Source organism: Sinocyclocheilus grahami, unplaced genomic scaffold, assembly GCF_001515645.1.
Source record: "Sinocyclocheilus grahami isolate Dianchi unplaced genomic scaffold, SAMN03320097.WGS_v1.1 scaffold527.1, whole genome shotgun sequence".
NCBI classification, from domain to species: Eukaryota; Metazoa; Chordata; class Actinopteri; order Cypriniformes; family Cyprinidae; genus Sinocyclocheilus; species Sinocyclocheilus grahami.
In genome coordinates, this window is record NW_015505706.1 from 194,767 (window position 1) to 203,495 (window position 8,729).

General features: G+C 37.8%; 1 protein-coding gene across 3 annotated transcripts in view; it reads left to right on the forward strand.

Moving 5' to 3' along the window:
- The window catches only part of rnf17 (ring finger protein 17), a 35,713-nt gene that overhangs the window by 22,424 nt on the left and 4,560 nt on the right, over positions 1-8,729 (forward strand). For all 3 annotated transcript variants that reach the window (XM_016237929.1, XM_016237928.1, XM_016237930.1), the window contains exons 21-32: positions 101-325; positions 1,705-1,849; positions 1,938-2,050; positions 2,477-2,567; positions 2,819-2,931; positions 3,011-3,258; positions 3,549-3,712; positions 3,834-3,953; positions 6,447-6,527; positions 6,642-6,764; positions 6,845-6,901; positions 7,029-7,136. In XM_016237929.1, coding sequence (XP_016093415.1) covers positions 101-325; positions 1,705-1,849; positions 1,938-2,050; positions 2,477-2,567; positions 2,819-2,931; positions 3,011-3,258; positions 3,549-3,712; positions 3,834-3,953; positions 6,447-6,527; positions 6,642-6,764; positions 6,845-6,901; positions 7,029-7,136 — 1,588 coding nt within the window. The remainder of the gene's footprint in view (positions 1-100; positions 326-1,704; positions 1,850-1,937; positions 2,051-2,476; positions 2,568-2,818; positions 2,932-3,010; positions 3,259-3,548; positions 3,713-3,833; positions 3,954-6,446; positions 6,528-6,641; positions 6,765-6,844; positions 6,902-7,028; positions 7,137-8,729) is intronic.

Below are 8,729 nucleotides of genomic sequence, written 5' to 3' on the forward strand. Positions count from 1 at the left end.
CTGTCTCTTTTTCTTTTTTCTTTCTTACTGTACTTCCTCTTGCTTCTTCTTTGAGGCTAAGTCCATTGTATTCAATATTAATTTTCTCCTGCTTCATCAGGAGCCAGATTAAAGACGCCCAGCCCTTGGAGATGACCGTATGGGACCCTCCATTTGAAGATGAGCCTCTGTCTGTTGTTCTGACTCCTCCTCCTGCTTCTGAAGAGCTGAAGCCCAGCCTGATTCTGCCCACATGTGTCAAAGACATCAAAGTTCGTGTGACACACGTCACCTCTCCTGGAAACATCTATGTGCAGCTGCTGCAGTTTGACAGCCAGCTGAAGAGGTGCCCGATTTCCTCAATACATAATTGTACATTAGTGTTGGTCGATATGCTCCAGAAATATTGTTCCATCGTTAGCCTTATAAGATCGCCGATACACGATATTATCATGCAAATTTTTTTTTATTATTCACTTTGATTCATGGGCAGAGAGTGAACCAACTCCAGGGTACGGCTAAAAGTAGCCTAATGTTAGTGTAATTTAATAACGGGACATTATATCTTTGCAGTCAAGTAGCATATGGATGTTCTAAAATGTTTAATATGACTGAATTTGTATTTAACAGGATAACAATTTAATAGAAATTGTTACGTAGTTTATGCTGAGAGAATTAGTGAGAGAACCGAATTCAGTCAGCGAGCGTGCACTAAACAACAACACTATGGTGTTTCAGCGATAGCTAATCTGAACGCGTCTGATTGGCCATTGCATTTATAAACTCAACGGAATCGTGTGTGATTGTTTATAACGCACAACACTATAAAAAACATATGGTGGAATTAATAAGCCCTAATATAATAATAATAATAATCATCGTCTTGATATCATCAAAGGCATCAGCCACAGTCGATATCTTTAACTATTGTCGATACACAATACTATCGTCTTATCGGCACAACCCTATTGTACATCAAACTTCTTTTCAAAATTCTAAATAAAGTCCTGTTTTCAGTGACGCATTTATTTAGGTCAAGACGATGATGTTCAGTCATAACGCTGCCATTTTGCATGCAATGTTTGCAGAATCTAATTTTTTTTTTATTATTCACTTTGATTCATGGGCAGAGAGTGAACCAACTCCAGGGTATGGCTAAAAGTAGCCTAATGTTAGTGTAATTTAATAACGGGACATTATATCTTTGCAGTCAAGTAGCATATGGATGTTCTAAAATGTTTAATATGACTGAATTTGTATTTAACAGGATAACAATTTAATAGAAATTGTTACGTAGTTTATGCTGAGAGAATTAGTGAGAGAACCGAATTCAGTCAGCGAGCGTGCACTAAACAACAACACTATGGTGTTTCAGCGATAGCTAATCTGAACGCGTCTGATTGGCCATTGCATTTATAAACTCAACGGAATCGTGTGTGATTGTTTATAACGCACAACACTATAAAAAACATATGGTGGAATTAATAAGCCCTAATATAATAATAATAATAATCATCGTCTTGATATCATCAAAGGCATCAGCCACAGTCGATATCTTTAACTATTGTCGATACACAATACTATCGTCTTATCGGCACAACCCTATTGTACATCAAACTTCTTTTCAAAATTCTAAATAAAGTCCTGTTTTCAGTGACGCATTTATTTAGGTCAAGACGATGATGTTCAGTCATAACGCTGCCATTTTGCATGCAATGTTTGCAGAATCCACGACACGCTGAAGGGTCTCTTCTCTAAGTCAGAGCCACAGGAGATGCTCTGGGAAGCAGAGATGTTCTGTGCTGCCAACAACACTGGGGTTTGGGAAAGAGGAAAAGTGTGCAGTGTGTCCACTAATGGTGTTGTAGAGGTGCACTGTGCACACACTTTCAAAGAAAAAAATCCCACTCTTTTCAGATTTATTCAACTATTTAATTTGAGTGTTGTTTTCTTTATAGGTTTTGCGTTGTGACTTTGGTAATAAAGTGAATCTCCATGTAAACAATCTCAGACCACTCAGTCCTGATCTGATCGGATCTTTCTTACTCGAATGTAACCTCAGTGGTGTAAGGTAAACAATCTGATAGAAGCTCTTTTTTCTCAGTCACAGATACACTTTGCAGAACCTTCGCTAAAGGACAGTGGGCCGTTAAAATGCTCAAGACAAACAAGGAACTCGTGGGAAAAAAACAAACATTCATAGATCTTTCAGCATTTGTAAACCTTTTAACAGAATATTTTTAATTCGGCTCTTATTTGTTTTATTTCTTGTCTTTTAATTATTATTTTTTTATTTATGATCTCTGTTTTGTTCAAATGATTAACATTTAAACAGTCCACTGTTTTACTACAACTTCAAACAAGACTAACTCAGTCAGATTTGTGATGTATTACTGCTTTTTAGTGTTTCATAATGTCAAGTTGTTTTTGAACTTTTGTCATTTCATATTGATTTTCTTCCTTCCTGTTCATGTTTACCTTCCTTTCCAACTCTCAGGCCAGCTGGTGGTCGCTCCACATGGACAGCCACGGCGTGTGACTTCATCTCTCACTACTTAACCGGTGCCATGGCTGTAATGACCATAAAGGTTAGAACAAATGTATGGGATCAAATTCCCACCAAATGTATTGCAGTCATGAGGGAAAAAAATAGAAATATGAAAATGATCTGTGACCGTTGTTTGCTATTCTGAAAACTTTGCCTTCATTTTATCCATGACTGCAAAACATTTTGCGGGAATTTGATCCCATATGAATGTAAAGGACTTATAAAATTATGGAAAAGTTATCTGTTACAAACAATTCCTGTCTCTGAGTCTTTGTGTATTTTTCCTCTCAGGACCCATCCGCCATGCCAGTGCTGGTGTCTCTGTTCTGTTCAAACCGTGCTGGTCAAAACGTCAGTTTCGCCGATTTCCTCATCAGTGAAGGACTTGCTCTAAAGGAGAGAAAGTAAGAAAAAAAAGTTTCTGATCATTCACATTACTGTTAATGTTGATCTCGGTGTATACCAAGTGAACTGTTTTCCTAGGGCTGCTTCCATATTCGAGACTGTCTTCTCAGAGCAGTGTGTGTTGAGTGAGAAGATTCCTGAGCCACAGAGAATCACGAGTCCACCTCAGACACCACCCACACCCACCCCTCGCATCAACCCACCACCAGAGAGAGTGCAGACACACTCATACCCCCCTCCAGAGCTGCCTCCCTGCGGACACACGCTCATGAGCATCTCAGCCATCTCCGAACAAGGTGTAATTTATGCAATGACACACCAAGCAGGTGTGTGCCGTTTTATTTCTCATTAAAACAGTCAGTAATTTTGTTTTTATGACAATATTCTATCATCACTTTCATCCTTTCAAACTGAGCATTTTTGCTGCTAAACCTTTAAGACTGTGTAAATGACATCTGTTAGGATTGGGTAGTAGCAGTTACTTTTGCAAAGTTACTGAAAACTGAAAACTCGTGTATGTGGGCAGTCATGAGTTAATGACTGTGGTAATATGTTATTGATGTTATTAAAATGCTTAAAAGCTCCATAATACAGATTTTTTTTTTGTCGTATTCAGTGTGTGAGTTTGATCGCTTACGGGAGCGACTGCAACAGCACATTAAAACCCTGCCAAGACAGAAGAACTACAACTGGAAAGGAGTTTTGGGATGTGCTGTCATGGGAACCGACATGTTCTGGTACAGAGGTCAGGTGCAGGAGGTCATTGGAGGACACGTGAAGGTCAGTGTGCTTTCACAGCACTGTATCACTTTCATATTTAAGTGAATTTATTTCATAATCTCAAATGTAAACCCCTTGGGTCATATTGTTTTGTTACCAGTTTGTGTTGTAATTGTTCCAGGTCCAATATGTGGATCAGGGACTTGTGGAGAGTATCCCGGTTTGTCATGTGTACCCCATGGTTCTCTGTGAGGATGTGCCGCAGCTCTGTGTGCCCTGTCAGATAAATGGAGTCATACCGGTATGCGTCTGTGTGCTAATTTGAATTTGATTGCTTCCAATTTAAACTGGCAAATGAGGTCCTCCTTACAGTTCACTCTTAACACAGGGATTTCCAAACATTTTTGTCAGCTGAAACTTTTTTTACCTAATATAATATATCAATAGCTTAATACATTGTAACGCATTTAAAAAAAAAAATAAAAAAATTGTTGGTCAATGGGCAGATCACTTAAAGCTAAACAATTTTTTTTATATTTACTTTTCAGCTTTTCATCAACTCATGAATCCCTATTTTAACCTGATAGCTGAGATTTCTACATTTATTTCATGTGACAATTTCCCCTTAAAGGGGTCATATGATGCGATTTCAAGTTTTTTGGAGTGTTACAAGCTCTTGGTGCATAAGGAAGATCTGTAAAGTTGCAAAGACTTAAGTCTCAAATCCAAAGAGATATTCTTTATAAAACTTGAGAGTCAGCCACACCTACCTAAAACGGCTCGTTCTAACATGCTTTTATGAAAATATTAGCATAATGCCGCACAAATGTGCATGCAAAGAAAGAAGGCGTGGTTTCAGGAACAGCAGTAGTGTTGATGCAGCCATGTCAGGGAGACGCTGTGTATTTCAGTGCGAAAGCAAAAGCACTTTATTTGGCCTTCCGGAAGTAGATGCAATTAGGAATCATTGGTTAAGATTTATTTACAACAGAACAGCACAACCCAGATGTTTTTCTTATTTTTTTTTAACCTAGAAGAGTACAAGGCTGGCTGTGCACAAAGGCTATTTCTAAAAATAAATAAAAAGGGTCAATTCCGACTTTGCTATGACAATCTGGCGCTTCTGAATCAGCGACTAAGTATGTTTTGTTATTAGTTTAAGTATTTGCTATTGACTGTTCAAATGCGGAGTCACATCACAGGAGAGTGAACTGCCTGTCAAAAGTCATAGCACATCAGCTGTCTTAACTGCGGCTTGTGTACTGCATCTGTCACATGACTCTGTTGCCCTTTCGGGCTTGAACTGATGGTAAAACTAACGACATTATTAACCGTCTTGATATTTACTTTGAAAGCTGAAGCTCGTGATTATGGTAATTATGGCATTACATTTCCGACGCGTGCTTGTGGTGTTCGGCCAATCACAATGCACTGGGTCAGCTGGCCAGTCAGAGCAGACTGCGCTTGTCAAAGGAGGGGGCTTTGTTGAAAACTATGTGTTTGAGAGAGGCGGGGGATAGAAGACCTTAAATAATGTACAGTTTTTGAAAAAAAATTTTTTTTTTTTTTTTTACATTAAAGCATGTCAACATATTCTGTTACACCAAATACACAAAATAATGATCTTTAAAATAGCATCATATGACCTCTTTAAAGGCACAATATGTCATTTTCGCCGCTAGAGGGCACGTATTCAAAATAAACAGAGACAAAAGCATAGTTTGGGAGTGTGGAATCATGGGAGTTGTCATCTTCAACCCACAGCCGAAGCAATCCGACAGGACTCGGGCAGAAATCATGTTCATAGATGAGCTAATGATTTATTAACGTAGTAGAATGAAACAGGGTGAGGCTGAAAGCAGTCAAAGCCACTGGACGAGCGCGACACACGGCTCGAAAGCAGCAGAGCTTTTATTATGCCACAGTCGACCGCTTCCGCTCCTTCCAGTCGTGAGTATGTGGGGGAAAAAGCAGCGCTGTTTTATCATACTAGATACATTCTAAAGTTTTGTTATAATGCTACTCTGTGCGGTCGTCACCGGTCTAATAAAATGCACATATTAACATATTAAAGCGTCTTTTGTTTTCTACCAAACAAAACTGGAAAACGAGGGGTTATGACGTCATTTGCAGGCGACACAATGACACTATGGACACGCTCAGTGTCACTAGTTAAAATTGCTTATTTCTCTGGATTTAAACATTCTTCGAAACATTTGGGATAGTGTAAATACACAAGTCAGCAAAATATATAACACTGTTCTAGTGGTTTTTGGATATTTTAATTTAAAAAATCTTGCATATTGTGCCTTTAATGTAACGCATTTATTTACATTTTTATATTTAACCTCAAAATCAATATTTGTGAAATATTTCAAATGTAATTTTGCATAAAGAAAAAGCATATTTTAGAGCCATTAAAGTCTTTTTGCATTGAGTTAATTTTCATCCAGAGAATATCTTAATGGTCCTACAAATAGGATGTGCTTTAATATATGCATTATATAAATATATATTTTTTTTATATTGTCATGAAACATGACCCAGGCACTTATTTATGAAATTAATTATTGTGGTGAGAATATAAAATCTTTGTGGTTATTTCAGCAATACTGTAATGAAAACTTGTGGAATTTTAGACCAGTAAATAGCTGGAGGAAGCAAATTAAAGGGTTTTGGTGGGTATGAGAGATTATTTCAGCTGTCTTGAAATGAACTATTCCAAACACACTGAAAATTATTTTTTAAATGTGATTAAATTCTCTGGCAAATCCTCGGTTTTTAACTGTTACAGATTGGGAAGGGATGGCAGTGGGATGCTGTGGTGCTCATGAAGGAGTTGCTACTTGGGCGTTCAGTCAATGTCCACATTATTGTAAGTGAATTTACATCTACACCACTCCATGTATTAGCAGAACTCTATTTATCACTAAATTGTCAATTATCATGTGTTGACAAGCACTCTCCCCATAAACCTGTTGTTTTGCAGGAGCACCCAGAGGATCCATGCAGCTGTGTAAAAGTTGAGATAATGGTGGATGGAATGGCGCTTAGCAAGATAATGGTGCATCACCAGTATGCCAGTTTTGATCCTGCCATCGGCAGCCAGGAGGTCTGATCAGTGGATATTAGTAAAAGCAGAGTTGTTTTGCTTATGTGAGGTGTAGATATTAACAGTGTGTTTATGTGCAGGATTATGTGGTTAAGCCTCCCGTCCCTGATTTGGATGACTGGGACCTAAACACAGTGGTAAAAGTTTCATTTCTGTTGACATCATGCAATTCCTGAATTTCTGGCTAAATTATTTTCATAGAAATCACTCGGTTTGCTTACTAAATGTCAGAACTGGTTTAGTAGCAATATGTTGTGTTTTCAGGGGTTGGAGGAGCCCCAGCCTGTATTGGGGGTTTATAAAGAACTCCAGATTCCTAAAGTAAGAAAACATTTCCCTGTCAAGGTCAAGCATATCCGCGCCCCAAATGAGGTATGTGAGCTGGTTAGGGCTGGACGATATGGGCAACATTTATATCACAATATATTTCCTAATTTCGGCCGATATCGATATGAACAATATTTCTTAAAGCCTCAAAAAAACTGCCAAAAACGCCCACAACAGATGTATGTACCTACAAACTTCTGAAAAATGATTAGCCAAGTCTATGAAACCTCTTTCTATAGAACTATATATTATAGAAATAAAAATGGTACAAATAAACTGTTCACCTTTTATTTGTATTTGGCCTTTATACAAACAAGAAATGTGAAATCACCGTCAAATAAACATAAGACTCTTAGAATCACCTTATTAATATCTTTTGAATCACCTTATTAATATCTTTTAATAGGCTGATTATTCTTATAGATTGAAACAAACGTGGTGCAGCCAGGATAAAGAATATTAAAAGTGCTCAGAGTTGCTGCAGAAAACAGAAAAAAAAAAGTGAGCAACAACAAAAAACTTGTTGCTGGAGATGGGCTAATTGAACATTCAAATTCATTCTCTGCCAGCAGGAGGCGCTTTTGCAGCAGCAGAAACTGTTGTGGCTAGAAGGGATACAGCTCCTACAATGAAATTTTATTTTCTACCTATTAGATTGTGTTTTATTAACGTCTACACCTACCCCTTACAATAATGCAAAAATAGTCATTGTTGTACAGCAGTGTTGGGCTAGTTATTCAAGAATGTAATATATTACTCATTACTAGTTACTCCTTTCAAAATTAATATTGTTTCTTATTACTTTCTGGCAACAGTAATTACTAGTTACACTACTAGTTACATTACTTTTCCTTCACGCCCCACAGAAGCTGTAACTGTGTATCTTCCACATACAATTCTTCTATAATGTTACTAACAACATATTTCTGCCTCATTTGACCAAAAGCCACATTGGATTGCAGACAGAAGTTATTACAAACACTCAATAGTGACTGATAGTGACATTCAAGTAGAAGTGTTGTATTAATCTCATTAATTGTCATGTGTAGCTTGAAACTAATTGTAATTTCTCTGTTGCCCATATATGATTATTTCATTATGTATTTTATCAAATTGCATAAGTTTGTAAGAAACATAATTTTCCAAAAAGAATAGTAATTATAGTAATATAATGTACCATATGCTGATCAGAGGGATGTGGGTGGGATGTAATGCCAGGCTAAAGTAAAGCCACAACTTACACCACAGTGTTCAGATCATCTTTTTTCCTGACAAAATCAATATAATGCAATATTTCTATCTGCTGAATGTAAGTTTTTCCATATTCCAAGCTTGCCTGCTGCACTGGGGACATCACATGCATGTTAGGGCTGGGTTTTGACTATGGCTGTGCGATTAATCGAAATCATCATAAAATCGCGATTTTAGTGTGCGCGATTTCTAAATCGCTTTATAGCACGATTTTCCGCACCCCCGACCTCCTGCAGTATGCTATCCGAACCAATCAGAATGCAGCGCGCCTAAATGGAGCACGAGAGCAGAACACACCGGGCGGGCATACAAATGTAATGCCAGGTTCACACACTCTGTGTGTGTGTGTGTGTGTGTGTGTGTGTGTGTGTGTGCGTGTATTTTTTC